The 14284-nt window shown below is 47.3% G+C and overlaps 2 protein-coding genes across 2 annotated transcripts in view; one reads left to right on the top strand and one right to left on the bottom strand.

The window, feature by feature from the left end:
• TMEM233 (transmembrane protein 233) overlaps positions 1 to 10176 on the bottom strand; it is a 91147-nt gene extending 80971 nt beyond the window's left edge. The window contains exon 1 of the mRNA XM_068113543.2: positions 9142 to 10176. Coding sequence (XP_067969644.1) covers positions 9142 to 9420 — 279 coding nt within the window. The 5' untranslated portion in view covers positions 9421 to 10176. The remainder of the gene's footprint in view (positions 1 to 9141) is intronic.
• Positions 10177 to 10275: 99 nt separating this feature from the next.
• The window catches only part of LOC137425269 (coiled-coil domain-containing protein 80), a 96204-nt gene continuing 92195 nt past the window's right edge, over positions 10276 to 14284 (top strand). Inside the window, exon 1 of the mRNA XM_068113529.2 lies at positions 10276 to 10364. The gene's annotated coding sequence lies outside the window, so the exon portion shown is untranslated. The remainder of the gene's footprint in view (positions 10365 to 14284) is intronic.

The raw sequence follows: 14284 nt of genomic DNA, 5'->3' as shown, positions 1-14284 counted from the left end.
CATCAATGCACCATGAAAGCACCTATAACGTACCAACACACCCTCAAGCACCAATCGGTGCAGTCACCACAGTTCATCAGTGTTCAATGCATGTTCAATAATAAAAATAAATCAACAACCCCTAACCCTGCAGGTGATCTCTTGCTCTTCGGCTCCCTCTGCTGGCTATTATTATTTGTTCTTCCAGATGTTGTCTTCTCTCTCATTTCCTTACTGGCGGCCTATTTGCAATAAAGTGTGCCCAACGTGTCCGTTTTTATTTTATTTTATTTATGGCCCACAGGGCCGACTACGTGTGGTTCACCTGTGGGGCATCGGTGCCCTGTGGCCAAGGTCCGCCAGCAAGATTTCGGGCCCTCATGGCCGGTTCCAGCAGAGGGGCCATGCCCCAACCCATGGGGTCCATCAGTGGTGCTCGGCCACCGACATGTGGTCCATAATGTGGTGCATCGATGCAGACAGCTGGTTCTGGGAATTCCGGGCGCACAATGGAGGACTCACGCACACTCCCCTCGGCGCCCAATGGCGCACAGGTCATGTGGGAGACAAAAGAGACAAATGAGCGAGGGGTAAGGTCACAAGGGTACACATCAATAAGGCAATGCAAGGCGAAATGCGTACGGAGGGCGAAGTGAGAAAGCTCGTCCCTACCGTACGTCACCCCCCTGTCACCTACACTACCCTTGCCCTTACCCCATACTTACAAAAATCTACACATTACCAATCGTCGCTACCGTCACGTCTTCCCCTTATACCAAATTCGTCTTCACTCCCCCACTATCCAAAATTTGCCATCATCAATTCATCATCAATCCTCATAAGGAGGAAGAGATGGAACACAAAGCACAATGTCACACCCACGTCATGATGCGTCTCACAATCCAAAACATTTGCATCATAAAAATAATAAAAACATGGCATGGTGTGGAGTACCTGTCACCTCAGGTGAGTGGATGCAGATGGTGCGAGGAGACTCCAATCCTAACTATCCTCTAAATGACATTAACACACTTTACACTACCCGGGGTCTTGCCCTGCCAATCCATTGGCCACTTACACTGTGGGTTCTAATAACCAATTCCCATTGACCAAACTGTGGTGCTTCTCAATTCGGGGTCTCACTCCCCCGATTCATCTCCCGGTGCCCTTGCACAATTTCTGGGCTGTGACGTGTAGCTCTCCCAGCAGGTCTACCCACCTGCACACCTCCACCACTGCAGTTGCCACCCGAGCTTACCTAGCTCCTCACCCTAACCTATCTAACTGGGGAAGGCCCCTCCTGGCTCTGTCACCCCTTGGTGCCCTCTGGCACTGGGCTACCCGGGTCCGTCCTCCGGATCCTCGGGCCCCATCCACAACTACCGGCTCCCAGAGCCCACCTGCGGCCTCACCTGGCCGACATCCTCACAGTGGTGGAGTGCCCAAACCAACTACACACACTAACAGGCTACACGCCCAGCCATTTCCACAACATTAATGTACCCATCCAAATACCATTCTCTCACCCGCACCACAGATGCCAATATCCAACCACAATTTACCTATACCCTCTACCTAACACTTACACTACCCGCCACGGGTATTCGTGATGGGGGTCCACTCTTCCCCCATTCACACCTTCGCACCATCCACTCCACTCCACAACTTCCACCATACTCACTCCACAACCATCCGTTCCAATACTCCATTTACTCCACACTACCATTTATTCCATACACCTGTTGGTGCACACCTGTGCACTCACACCTGGTGCCGCCTGCACCCTCCTCTTCCTGGACCATTTGGTCAGCACAATACACAATCACCTTCACTCACTCATACACTGCTCCACACACCTGTCCAGTTGCACACCTGTGCAATCACACCTGTTCAATCCTCAACACACACGGCATCATCTGAACTAACTACTCCCCTCTGAAACTTGCGCTTCCCAGTCGCCCCTTTAAACTATTGCGCTCCCACGTCATTATAATCCACACTAATCTACCTGCGTCCCCCCTACAGGTATCAGTCACTAACTAAACCTTAACGTTACCTAATGTCATCTTCTAGGTCCCTACACATTATATCCTAACCCACCCGGGCTAGTTTTCACTGCCATCAACCCCATAAGCTAGTGCTCCTTTGCCCCCCCCCCCCCCCTCTGATTGTGAGAGATGGCAAGGTTGCCATCCCACCACATTGGGGAGGTCCCACTATCAATTTTGCTCGTCCAAATTCCAACCAATCAAAAATTTTCTATTTACTGCCAATTCTATTCACTTTTCTAAATTTCAGATCAAAACACTATCAGTATCATCACCATCATCACAGTCCGCTATATCCTAGCCTCGGTGCGTCATGACATCATTAAACTCGGCTTCGTAAAGCCGAGCAATGAATTCGGGTGGTTTGGTCGCCTGCAGGTTGAATCCGTCCGGCTTTCGGTTCAAGGGAGGTGGTTTGGTTGGGCCAAGGTTCCACGCACCATCTCGGCGCGGCACCTTGCGGTCCCGGGCCCAATGGCTCAATCTCCCTCGGTCGGAACCCCGTCCCCGCGAGGGGGCACCGTTCCGCTTCCTCCCACTCGCCCTTGAACCGGACCGGTCGCCTCGCCCGCCAAGGCCCGGACTCGACCGTGCGGGGCGGGGCCAAGCCCGAATCGGCAACGACGCTTCGAAGAGAAACGACGCAGCTTCGATCCGCGCCGGGCCTCGCATCCAACAAAGGGCTCCTCGCACCGAGTGCTCGGATCGGCTATCCGTCGCCCTAACCGCTAACCCGGTTACCGTCCATGCTTCACCGGCATGCTCACACGCATACGCTACCCCTTTCACCCTCACAAAACCCGGCGTTCCAACGCCGTCCGTACATTCTACCAACGCTCTCCCTGTTACACACCACACCTCTCGCGCACACTCTTGCGCACACCTCGGTCCACACCTCTCCTCCGTTACGTCCTCCGTAACACTCACCATGGGCGTGCACTCTGGCATCCACCCACTAACGCGCTCAGATGGGCTCTCCCACACTCGCGCCATGACCAACTCAGGTGTGCTTCCTCGCACACCCTCAACCATTCCAAGCGTGCATTCTCGCACCCGCTCCACCCCCAACTCACTCTCCGGGTCACTCTCACCCTCGCACGTACACTCCGTACACCCCGACGTGCATTCTCGCTCGCACTCGGTTTCACTCCCACACTTTATAACACACCCACTCGCCGACGCACACTTTTTTTTCACACGCGTGCCATTTCCACTCACACGGGACCCTTCACCAACGCCCGGGTGCCATATCGATCCCAATCGCGCGACAATTCTTTTGTCGCTAACCATCCTTTTACAAAATCTCCCCGCACAATACACAGCACGTCTCACCTTCGGGGTTCTTCTTCCTCCCTGCACCAAAACCTGCAAACTTCCATTCGGGTTAAGCACAGCATCGTGATGTGAGCAGGGACTTTGCACATTTTCCATTTCTCCCTGCAATTCCCGGGCTACCTCCGTCATCTATCTATAATTCCAGTAATCTCTGTGTGTGTGTGTATGTGTGTGTGTATGTGTGTGTGTATGTCTGTGACCACTGTTTCTCGACAACCACGGGTCCGATATACTTTAATTCAACCAATCAGAGAGCAGCGAGCTATCACGTGTGCCGAACGTGGCGAACAGACTCTGCCTCGGACGGCACATTTGAGAGCGTATTCATTTATTTCACGTTGGCAAACTATGTTGCCGCTATGTTGGCGTTAAACTATGTTTTAAAACTAATTAAAACTAATTTGCGATTCTTTCGCTTTCCTGCGCGTTTGTGCACGCTATGGCGATTTCTTTACCAAACTCCGCAAGCCGTTCGCTTTGGACCAAACCATTTCATGTAAATAGAGGGGGGGGATTGTCACCGTACTCGCAAGCCGTTCGCTTTGGACCAAACCATTTCATGTAAATAGAGGGGGGGGATTGTCACCGTACTCGCAAGCCGTTCGCTTTGGACCAAACCATTTCATGTAAATAGAGGGGGGGGGGGATATAATTTTAGATATATATATAGTACGGGCATGCCCTAGTCTCTTCAATTTTAATTCCCAGCACTGCTTTGTCTTTGTTCCCCTCGACGACCGTTGGCTTTAATAAAATTCCCTCTACCTCATCGGTCGCCGGCTTTTCCAAACCCCGTGTCGCGATTTCTACCCCCGTCATTGTATCCGTGCTTTCCTCCGCTTCGCTCAACCAGCGCTTTTCGACCCGCGTTACCTCCTCGTGCACCCGTGGGACCTGCTCGCCCAACCTGCGGTCAATGTCTTCCTGTATTCTTTTTACCGTGGCGTTCATTTGCTCCCGAAATCCAACCGGGTTGTACCTTGCTTTTTTCGCGTCTAGCCCCTGAGTAGCCATCATTGCATCAAATCCCTTACTGTCACCTCTCAGAGCGGCACTGAAATGCATCATCAAAACGCCCCAGTCCATTGGCACTGCGGGTCCGGCTATCGCCGTCACGTACGGGAGGCCGCCATTTTGTGTGCCTGTAACCTCGTGCGTGAGAGCGCCATTTTGCGTGCCTGGAACCCCTTCAACCACCTCCTCCATATACATTTCCCCGAGGTCCTGGGTCGATTCCACCCCGTCTATCTCTATCTCTCCCACCGGCATCTCGTCGCCTTGACCAGCCATGGCGCGATTTCAAAATTCGGGTTTTCCTTTAAAAAAAAAAAAACAATTTCCAGCTGCTTGTAATTTTGAGCGCGTTAAGCGCACTTCGGGCCTCGTATCTCACTCCCTGACACCAATTGTTACGGACGCGGTTAAAGATGTTATTTTGACCGAGCGGTGGTATTACCGCGACCGAACAGTTATTCCCCGACTAGAACCCGATTCCACCCAAACGTTGGCCGTATCGCTCCGCGGCTGCTCAATATGGAAACCTCTAAAGTGACCGAATACAAAGAGGAAGAAGACGTACAGAAGATGAATTGGATTTATTATTTACACATACAAGTAGGAAGAAAGCAGTCACGTTTATTTACAGACGGGATTAGATACACAGTGCAACGCTAGCTTACCTACAGTCTTAATTAACCCAGGGACAGAACAAACAAGGACAGACTCACTCGGGGAATGATGATAGGACTGGCGGGAGATGGATGGCTGGCGGGATAGGGAGGTCCACTGGTCCTTCAGCACGATTGACTCGTTGGGCAGCCGCCGCTCCTCCGCGGCCCTGCTCCAAACTGCCATCCAGGCCTCACGCTGCTGTGGCTGCAGTTTCGGTGGCTCCAGCTGCAGCAAATGCAGTTGCGGTGGCTCGAGCTGCAGTTCAACTCTGGACTTCTTGGTTGGACTCAACTCCTTGGACTCCCTCTCGTCTCTCGGTAAAGGCTCATCTCTCGTCTCTCGGTAAAGGCTCATCTCTCTTCTGCTGCTTGGGAAACGCCCTGCCTGCGGGTTATATAGGCCCCACCCCTCAACCTTCGCGAACCTCCTCGATCTTTCTTTCCACACCCTCTCCAAGTCCAACCCCTTGTTCGTGGTTGGTTGAGTGGGGCTGACTCACTCCTCCCCTCTATGACGAGGTGGGGACCCGCCTTTCTTCCCCAACCCTGCCTCGTGGTCAATGGCGGATGAAGAGAAAACCGCCCAAAATGCAGTTGGCAATGCGAATGGCAATTGACGAAAAGGGGGAATGGAGGTTTTGGGAATGGGAATGAAGGGAATCTATCTCTTTCACTGGTGCAATGGAGTATTTCAATTAATGGGAGACACAGCCTTACCCTAAAACACATAATAAGATATAACTGTTGAACAGGGGTATTCTATGATTGGCTGTAGTGTGGGTGCTCTATGGACTAATTATGGGACGCCCTTTGACCTTTACACAGCTCCGGAGGCAGGAGGCGCAGAATAACCAATATTCATAATAAAGCACAATCAAAAAAATACAGTCCTCATATCTGCAACATATGACAAAATTAGATACACATATGACGAGGTTTGTATGACACATATGACGCACATATACACAAATGCCTTGGTAATCTCCTGATTTCATGATGCCATGCACACATTCAAGGCACCCAGTGCCAGAGGCAGCACAGCAACCCCAAAACATCACTGAACCTCCTCTACGTTTGACTGTAGGGACGGTGTTCTTTTCTTTGAAGGCTTTATTTTGTTTACTGGAAACACAGAGATGATGTGCTTTACCAAAACGCTCTAATTTGGTCTCATCTGTCCACAGGACATTCTCCCAGAAGGATTTTGGTTTGTTCAGGTGTGCTTTGGCAAACTCCAGTCGGGCTTTCTCAGCAGTGGGGTCCTCCTGGGTCTCCTACCATAGAACCCCCTTTCATTGAGTTGGCGACGGATGGTGCGAGTTGAAACTGTGGTACCTTGTGTCTGAAGGTTAGCTTGAATCTGTTTGGCAGTTGATTGAGGTGCTTTCTCCACCATTCTGACAATCCTTCGCTGCAATCTACGATAACGTTTTCTCTTGCGGCACGTTCGGGGAGGTTGGTTGCAGTGCCATGGGCCATAAACCTCCTGGTAACATTGCGTACGGTGGACAAAGGAACATCAAGGTCTCTGGAGATGGACTTGTAGCCTTGAGATTGTCCATGCTTGGCTACATCTTGTGTCCGACCTCCTCAGATAATTCTCTGGTTTTCTTTCTTTTCTCCATGCTCATCGCGGTATACACTAACACAAAACAGCAGAATGACTCCTTTTCTCTATTCAAACTGGTTGAATGAGTGATTTTTATATTGCAGGCACCTGCGACTCACCATCGGTGAGTTCAATTCTAAAGTAAAGGAGATTCACCTGCTTGAAATATAATTATTTCTAACAACTTCTAAAAGGTGCCAATAATATTGTCCGAGCCGTTTTAGGATTTCTGTGTGGAATAAGCTAAGATTTAGTAATTTTTAAGCTTTTTTTGTTTTGTTCCACTGCAAACCAAAAAAATACAAATGTGGATACCAAAATATTTTTCTTAATTTCAACAATTTTCTGAAAGAAATGGTGCATGATTTGAAAAAAGTGGAAGGGTGCCAATATTTTTGGCCACGACTGTATATATACAGTACATACTGGGCTGTGCAAAAGCTGTGCTCCCACCGATCTGGGCTATATGGCAGAGTGGACAGACGGAAGCCAAACAGTTCAATCTTGGTTTCATCAGACCACAGAATCTTGTTTCTCACAGTCTGAGAGTCCTTTAGGTGCTTTTTTGCAAACTCCAAGCGGGCTTTCATGTGTCTTTCACTGGGGAGAGGCTTCCGTTTGGCCACTCTGCCATAAAGCCCAGATCGGTGGAATGTTGCAGTGATGGTTGTCCTTCTGGAAGTTTCTCCCATCTGCACACAGGATCTCTGGAGCTCAGCCAGTGACCATCGGGTTCTTGGTCTCCTCTATTACCAAGGCCCTTCTCCCCCGATTGCTCAATTTGGCCGGGCGGCCAGCTCTAGGAAGAGTCCTGGTTGTTCCAAACTTCTTCCATTTAAGAATTATGGAGGCCACTGTGCTCTTGGGAACCTTCAATGCAGCAGAAATTTTTTTGTAGGCTTCCCCAGATCTGTGCATCGACACAATCCTGTCTCTGAGCTCTGCAGGCAGTTCCTTCGACCTCATGGCTTGGTTTTTGCTCTGATATGCATTGTCAGCTGTGAGACCTTATATAGACAGGTGTGTGCCTTTACAAATCATGTCCAATCAATTGAATTTACCACAGGTGGACTCCAATCAAGGTGTAGAAACATCTCAAAGATGATCAAGCGAAATGGGAGGCACCTGGGCTAAATTTCAATTGTCGTAGCAAAGGGTATGAATACTTATGTCAATGTGATATTTCAGTTTTTTCTTTTTAATAAATCTGCAAAAATTTCTAAAATCCTGTTTTCTCTTTGTCATTATGGGGTATTGAGTGTAGATTGATGAGGGAAAAAATGAATTTAAACGATTTCAGCATAAGGCTGCAACATAACAAAATGTGAAAAAGTGAAGGGGTCTGAATACTTTCTGAATGCACTGTATATATATATATATATACAGATCGATAATTGTTTGTCTGTTGAACACCAATTTCTTTGTAACCTTTGGTGTAACATGCATGGCAAATCCATCTTGAGGTATTAAATTGCGAGTGGTGTAACCTGGTCTCAAGGACTATCCGCGAAGATCGCATCATGTGTTCCCCACAATCCAGGCAGGAATTTGTAGGTTGTTTGGAGTGTGGATGTTAACTCACCTGCTCTTCACGAAATATATGGTGGGGTCTTTAACCTCCGACAACCAATGATAATGTGCTAGTAGACAAGACAACCGGCTTGTTTCCGTCCGTGGGAGGGCGCACTTTGACATTCACCACCCGCTCTGCCTGTGAATCATCAAACTGACAGTTTATAGTGGAGTTGGGAATCGAAACCCAGACTAAACAGCTCAAAGGGAAGTGCGTTTGTCCCACCCTGTGAGACTGTGGTTTATATACAACTCATTAGTCTTAGAACAATGTAGTGCATTTAATTAACGATATTTCATATTTATTATGACTGACTGACTGACACACACACACACACACACACACACACACACACACACACACACACACACACACACACACACACACACCTCGTTTTTTCATTTATGTTCCTCACAATTCTGTGTCTCTCATATTCATACACACACACACACACACACACACACACACACACACACACACACACACACACACACACACACACACACACACACACACACACACACACACACACACACACACACACACACACACACACACACACACACACACACACACCTTGTTTTTTATTTTTGTTTCTCACAATTTTATCTCTTATGATTTTCAATTCTCATTTCTATTTTTCAATTCTTATTTAAAAATGCATTTAATTAATTGCACAGTATTGGTTGTTCCTAAACTTAAATATAAATAATTTAAAGGATTTCTCTAAATGATGTTAATTTCACAACATCCCATATTCAACTTTATTTAAATTGTAAACCTCAAACATACGTTTGTAAACACACACACACACACACACACACACACACACACACACACACACACACACACACACACACACACACACACACACACACACACACACACACACACACACACACACTTCAGAAAATTCCACAATCTGACCATGATGGAGAAAACGAAGCCGATGATGTTGATGGGCCAGATGGGGCACATACAGGAGAAGATGGTGAGCAGCAAGTAGTCTTTGGGTCGCGCTTCGGCCTCACCGTCTTCACCCGCTCCCGCCACCACCACCTTGGCGTCTCCGTCGGGCGCCAACGGCGTGGCTTCGGACGTCGTTCGTTCACCGTTCGCTTCGGGCACCTTCGCAGGCAGCGCGGACTGAAGGTGAGGCGGAGAGCCAGGTGGAGTCCGGGTCTCTGAGCACGGCAAGGCGTCCATGGCGAGATGTTCGGAGGTATTCGCCACGCTGTGCCCTCTCGCTTCACTGCCTCGTCGATAACTCGGGTGCGAGAGGGTAAAGGTTCCTGGAAATCCAGAGCAGACCTCAGAATATTTCCACGGACATCCGGCGAGATGCCTACAGCTACAGGTGAGGTGGCAGATCGTGAGACCTCGTGGTGAAGTACTTTAATTTTCTTACGAGTAAAACGCTATATTAACCGTCTGAAAGAAGCGATTTTCTTGTGAACAACGAGGTACTGTCGATTTGCGAGAATGTCTGCGCTAATTTCTGCCACAAAATAATGATAAACGCGCGAACTCTCCTCAGACGATCTGCGAGCGCGAGCCGCGAGGGCTCAGTTGGGCGGGAAACAGACGCCTCGAGGCGCTCAGGGTGGAACTCTTCTTCACGTCGATTTCGTCCTCGTATTTCTGAGTCGTTGTTTATATTATCGACTCTTATTATTACGTCCGCTCATTCTTCCACTTCCAGTGAAATGTTGTCGATGCACGCACAATTTTTCGGGAATTCCGCACGGGAGCGACCGCCAAACGTAGGCGATGTCGAAATCCCGAATTAAGCAACAGGAGAACGAAATAAAGCGAATGAAAACTAAGCAGCGGCAATATTCGAGGATGAATCAGACGGAATATATTAAATTGCGAGAGAAACAAATCGATGGCGATCTCGGGCCGCGCTCCCCAGCCGTTCGTGAGGGAGATCGAACGTGAGGCGCAGGAGCGCGTGCGCGCGAAGAGCCTGCCAGGGCGGGTGTTGTCTCGAGCGCCTCTTTCTTTCTTTCGTTCGTTCGTTCGTTCGTTCGTCAGCTCATTGAGTCGTTCGGTCCCTCGGGAGGATGACGTCGTACACATACTTCATCTCCACACGCCGCGCTTTACGAGATGCATTATGCTGCATGATTCGTCTGGGTATTAATGAGGTAATTTTGTGACAACTGTTTATTTCCAGGAGTCGTATTACCCGAGTTCACCCAATATAGGTGTGTTTTCAATTAATGTAGTGCTCCGATGTGTTTTAATACAGGCCTATCTGATGATTTAATCATTCAAGCGTCGAACAGCTTGACGTGAGAGCGCGGGAAGCTCAGATTGCTCGGAACGCCTGAAGCGTCACGTCGCAGTGAAACGCGATCCGCACCGCTTCTGCTTGGTCCAATTATAAATAACGCGTTTATTTTATGCTTACAGTAGCTTACGTATTCACGTCAAAAGGCTCGTCGGACAATTAAGATCAGCCTGGAAAGTTGGGTTTGGCGGGAGGGAGGATGGTATTCATATACGACCTCGTATGCAAAAAAAAAAAAAAAAGCATTGATCATTATCATAACATTCTTTACAAAAGAGGCGGCTGAACACGGTTTCTGCAGCCGCCTCCATCCACTTCTGGCAGAATCTGCGAGTCAAACACATTGGTGAAGCTTGGTGAATAAGTCTGGAAAATCCCACCAAGAGACCCAGCTTCCCATTGGGTAATCTAAGAACCGCCCATCATTCCTATTGGTTCAACAGCGTTGCAAACGCAGAATGGCGGGAAAGTTTGTGTCACCCTTCTGCAAGATCTAGTCTTGTCCACTCAAAACCTTGTGGTGCTGTACATCTCCGGCATAAAAGGAAAAGACGTCCGAGGCCTTCGGAATCTGTCTATCCTTTATTCACCACACCGTGAACCTCCCGTCTCACACTCGTCACTTCCGGTTGCCACCGGTACCGGAAATCCGAGATCCAACATGGCAACGTATATACGTATTACTAGAGTCCCTGTATAGAGAGAGTTACGACAACCCGGAATTAGAAGCCATTTTGTTTCCATTGTTTGCGCCACGCACTAGTGCACTGCCCGCTAGTGTGTATACAATGTGTGTAACCTCGTACAAAATTTGAGTGAGGACATTGTGTAATTTGTGATTTGCACCGTGCCCCTCGCTTTTGATATGATTTTCTCTTAGTCCAAGATATAGAATCGGATTTTGTTTATGGCAATAATCTTTGTTCAGAAATGTAGTTTTATGTGGGGAGGAGAGGGAGGAGAGGGGGAAAAGGAATAAAAGGGAAAGAGGGGACAGGAAGTGCCTATCATTTTCTGGACTACCTTGCTCTCTTGCGTCTTACTTTCTTGACTAGCATGTATGCACACAAAGCCGACAATGTGAACATTTTCAAATCTCTGTTAAAGACTCGTTTATTTGAAAATGCCTACATCTGATTATATCTTAGGTTTTCTTCTTGAATAATTTGTATTTGTATATTCATCTCGTTGGCTTTATTCTCTTTTCTAAGCGCTTAGAGGCTCCTGCAATTTACGCTATATAAATTCCTATTATTAAAACAAGATTGCCTTAAAACCATCTTGACAAATGACAGAAATGTTGATTTTAAATATGAAAATTAAAAAGTAATTTAACTTTTCATGTAGGTGCACCGGGAGAAATACATATGCACAATTAAATTGTAATTATATAAAAGGCCCAGAAATTGTAATCCATACTTGCAATGGAAGAGTATGCATGTAAAACATACCCGTTTTTCATAGCAATGTACAATTAGTTGTATGGTGTACATCTAAACTATTCCAAATTACATACATGTACATAATAATAATAACAATAATAACTATTTATATAGCACTTTAGCATGAAATGAACAAAGCGCTTCACAACACATCTTGAAGACTACAACTTACATTACACAATCTTAGAAGAATACGACTTAAAGCTACTTTTCAAAAAATACAATTAAGTTACTTTGGAAATAAATGTGTTTTGAGTTTTGATTTGAAAGTTTTTATGTTGTGTGAGGTCCGAATAGTTATAGGTAGTTTGTTCCAGAAGGCAGGTACTGTTACATGCTCCTCCCCAAACCCCGGTCACGGTGTACCTCCGAGCCCCGAAAGGAGTCACGGCAGAAATATGTGTTATTATGTGTCAATGACCAATGGTGAAACCACACCAACCAACCAATACCAAAACCAAGTATTGTATTAATGTCACACAAGAATAACAGCACAAGTACAATATCTATCTATAATTCCAGCAATCTCTGTGTGTCTGTCTGTGTGTCTGTGTGTCTGTGTGTCTGTGTGTTTGTCTGTGACCGCTGTTTCTCGACAACCACGGGTCCGATATACTTGAAACTTGCCAGGTATATTGCTGGGGACCCGAGGATGTGCCTTTTCAAGGTTTGTAATTAATCGGACAAGTACCTACCGAGCTATGTCCAAAAAACGCTTCAACCAATCAGAGAGCAGCGAGCTATCACGTGTGCCGAACCGTTAATGCAATGCAAGCGTTAATGCGTTAATGCAAGGCTTTTCTTTTTTTCCCTCTTCTCTTTCTACTTTTCCTTGCGATTAAATTGCAAACAGCCAAAATACGTTGGCGCTAATTGAATAATTGGCCATTAACACTAAAATAATCGTAACTGCGATATGCCAACTTCCGGACAGTGCAGCCTTCCATGTTGTTGTTGTTTGCAGCAGCTGTTTGCAGCAAGGCAAGGCTTTTCTTTTTTTCCCTCTTCTCTTTCTACTTTTCCTTGCGATTAAATTGCAAAAAGCCAAAATATGTTGGCGATAATTGAATAAATGGGCATTAATAGATAGATAGATAGATATGCGATATGCGAACTTCCGGACAGTGTGCGCGTTACGAGCTGACCGCCATTACGGTACGTAATTCGATTTCTTATGCGCATTATTTCTCCCAATTCAGTCAGAGCGAAGGGCGGAAGCGAAGAGCGTTGTTATTTTTTGTTTACGGGCGTACGGGCGGGGTAGAGCGTACGGGTAGCGTTTTTTTTTTTTTTTGGCAAGGAACGGGCACCCACGTACGGGCAATGCCCTAGTACTTTCAATTGCACAACCAAAATACCATATAATTCCTATGATGGTACCATCAGTTTCTTACTCGATAACTCACGGTGCTCCACGTGAGCGAAATGTAACATTCCCAAAGTCACTGTCCCGGCACCAGGCCAAAGTCGATCCATGCTCCAGTGGTCACAAGAAAAAGGTCGTATCGACCAGAACCCAGGTCGGCTGACAGTCAACGCTGCCGAAGAGCCGCTGGGTTGAAATCGGGCTGACGTCGGTCAGGCAAAGGTGCACCCAAAAGGCGACTGGGAATTCACACCTTCGGTTCACCAGACAATGACGCTGGTATGAACGTTCAGTGGCTCCCAAACGGAGAAACCGCAAATTCCCAATTGAAATCCATGTTACACACGCGAACCAGACTAATGGCTGGGCGTGGTGAAATGGCTGGGTCGAGGTGAAAAGGCTGGAGCGAGGCAAAATGGCAGACGGGCCCGTAATGGAGGCGTACCTGCTCTCCAACAACGATTCTCTTCGGAATCAACCGCAAAACCCGTCACGCAGGTTTATCTGCCACAGCGATATCCACTCTGTCACAGGAATCCCTTCCCCGGGGAAACCAATGTTCGCTCGTGACCCACGTTCGCCAGCGTCTGCTCGAGACCTCAAAGCCGATCGGCCATTCTCTCCCGACCTCACTTGCTCCGCTTTCCCTTCCTCTTCTTCTTCTTCCGGTTTCTCCTGATCCATTTCGTTTTTCTTTTAAAACACTAATTTTTCCTTTTGCAGACAGTTATTTCCATTTCACTCAAACTATACCAAGAATAGTACATGGAACTAAAAATGCTTACAGTGGATGAAAACCACAACGACGGAAGTGACGAATCCATAACACTCCCCACCCACAAGAAAGAAAGTTTGAACATAGTGAAAACTTTATTTTCATGCAAAAACCCCTCTTTAACAAACAAAAGTAAAACTCACACCCAAATGATCAACTCGCGTGAGCAACAATAATTAATATTCCCCAGA

The sequence above is a fragment of the Myxine glutinosa genome, chromosome 4, assembly GCF_964187855.1.
Source record: "Myxine glutinosa chromosome 4, kmMyxGlut1.1, whole genome shotgun sequence".
Lineage (NCBI taxonomy): Eukaryota > Metazoa > Chordata > Myxini > Myxiniformes > Myxinidae > Myxine > Myxine glutinosa.
This window is presented reverse-complemented; position numbering and strand designations above follow the sequence as displayed.